The 2,199-nt window shown below is 43.2% G+C and overlaps 1 protein-coding gene across 1 annotated transcript in view; it reads left to right on the top strand.

Annotated features, from left to right (window-relative positions):
- Positions 1-1,429: 1,429 nt before the first annotated feature.
- CACNA1I (calcium channel, voltage-dependent, T type, alpha 1I subunit) overlaps positions 1,430-2,199 on the top strand; it is a gene marked incomplete at both ends in the record, with an annotated part of 32,131 nt that continues 31,361 nt past the window's right edge. The window contains one exon of the mRNA XM_010139201.1: positions 1,430-1,745. Within this exon, the coding sequence (XP_010137503.1) occupies positions 1,430-1,745 (316 nt within the window). The remainder of the gene's footprint in view (positions 1,746-2,199) is intronic.

Genomic DNA, 2,199 nt, shown 5'->3' with positions numbered 1-2,199 from the left:
GTGGGGGTCGGGTGGGGGGCAGGGGGTTCTGCACAGCATGGCTCTCCTTTTCCTCAGAGGCAATGGGGTGGAAAAGCTCCTGCCTGCTACGAATTCTCTGACTACCCTCCTGGGGAGCAGAATACCAGTTTCAAAGCACAGCTCCTCCTGTTGACTTTCTGGCTTTAGCAGATCTCAGGCTTTAAAAGGTCTGCTTAAAACCATATATTAATCCCAGACATCCCATCAGTTTAGACTGCTTAAAACCTCCTAAAGCTGTAGACCAGTTTAGACTGATTAAACAATTCTGAAGCTTTAGATCATCTAACGTTTGGGGAAAAAAAAGTGTGAAAACACAATTTGCAAAACAGCAGTGAGGTTGGAGAGTAGGAGGTGCTTAAAGCACCTATTATATTCCTTTGAGTTTAGGCTGATTGTCCTTTATGTAAATCAGGGGTAGTACTACTTTAATGAGTGTAATTACATCTGTGTAGAGTTGATGTTACTGAGAAGTGAACTGCCTGCAAAATGACAGATACTAGAAAATCTTCGGCTGGCCATTACTAGAGAAGTTAATTCTGCAGGCACAGAGTTCACCAGCGATGTGGGCGCATTACAACACATCTCTGTGGTTTAGTCCCCCTTAGTTTAGAAACAGAGACTTCCTTTCCTTTTTCATCAACACCTGTCCTCTTCCAATGACACTTAGTGAAAAATCCTGCGTTCCTGTAGTGTGAAAGGTGTATTGTAGCACTGCAAGAAATGCAGCAGGTAAGTTGAATGGAAAATTTTAAATCTCCACTTTTCACTTTCTGGATCATTAGCTCACCTCTAGCTAGGCAAGCATAGATGGTTTTAACTATTCTTGCATTTGGAAGGTGCTTGCATTATTTGGAAAAAAACACTTGAACTTGTCATGAAAATTGCACCCGTAATGCCAGCTGTCAAGGAGGAGTCAAAGTTAAGGTTAACTCAATTTTAACTTTGCTTTTTGTGATTTTAAGGCTTAGTTGTGCAACCTTAATTATGCACAAACAGTAATTTTTTTTAGAAGTACAGAAGGTTCGCTGCCAAATGTTATAAAACATGTCCATCAACTGTTACATACATGAGGACATCACCGTAAAGCCTGAAGAACTTCCCTAGTATCACTGCATTTGATTTAGCTTTAACCAAAATGCAAATCTCTGCATTCTGTCTCCATGCAAGCAGATTGGCTTGGAGTAGTCTGATGGCAGGCAAAGCTCTGAAAGCTGGGGACTCATCCTGGAAATTTCTTATTTTCCAGGAAACCTGTCTTCCCTTCCCTTCTCCTGAGGCAATAGACCTAGAAATCGCTTACCCAGTGCAGTTCCTATGTCAGAATGAGAGCTCCCAGCTCCACCAGTGTTGCTGATGTCCTGAAACTCTGTTACAGGAACTTTATGACGGTGGGTTTTTGTCTTTGCAGACAAGGTGACATTGTCCTGCCCCCTTATTACCAACCTGAGGAAGATGATGAGATGCCCTTTATCTGCTCACTGTCAGGAGACAATGGAATTATGGGCTGTCACGAGATACCCCCACTGAAGGAGCGCGGCCATGAATGTTGTTTGGACAAGGATGATTATTATTACTACAACTCAGTCCGGCAAGAGTTCAACATCAGTGGCATGTGTGTGAACTGGAACCAGTACTACAACGTGTGCCGTACAGGGAATGCCAACCCACACAAGGGTGCCATCAACTTTGACAACATCGGGTATGCCTGGATTGTGATATTTCAGGTAAGACCGAATTAGACTCCGACAAGGCTCAAGCTATTTTTCTTTCTTCCAACTCAATCTTTCTGTGCTCCCATGATGGTTTCTGCAGGGTGTGATAAAGCGGCAGAGAGAAAAGGGAGTTGTAACTATTCTGGCAAGAGAGACAGAGTGCACACCATGAACGGTGTTCCTGAAGATGGGGAGGAACATAGAGCTATTCCAGGCTCTTGCTGAAATGAGCTACACCCATCAGGCTGACTTGTACCAGTTTTCCCTTCAATACAAATCACTACAGCAAAGGACTCTTGTCTATTTTTTTTTTTTTAATTCCCAGTATTTACTGCAGATGGGAGCTAAAATCCATGCCTTTTTTATTTTCTGCCGGCTGTACGCAGTGTCCAGTCCAAGGGGCACTGAAACCTGCTGAGGGTTTTCCCCTGCTGCGATCCAGGGAAATGAACTATTTTAATGAAAT

The sequence above is a fragment of the Buceros rhinoceros genome, unplaced genomic scaffold (genome assembly GCF_000710305.1).
Source record: "Buceros rhinoceros silvestris isolate BGI_N320 unplaced genomic scaffold, ASM71030v1 scaffold1317, whole genome shotgun sequence".
In the NCBI taxonomy this organism is placed as follows: domain Eukaryota; kingdom Metazoa; phylum Chordata; class Aves; order Bucerotiformes; family Bucerotidae; genus Buceros; species Buceros rhinoceros.
Note: the sequence above shows the minus strand (reverse complement) of the source record. Positions and strands in the feature narration are given on the sequence as shown.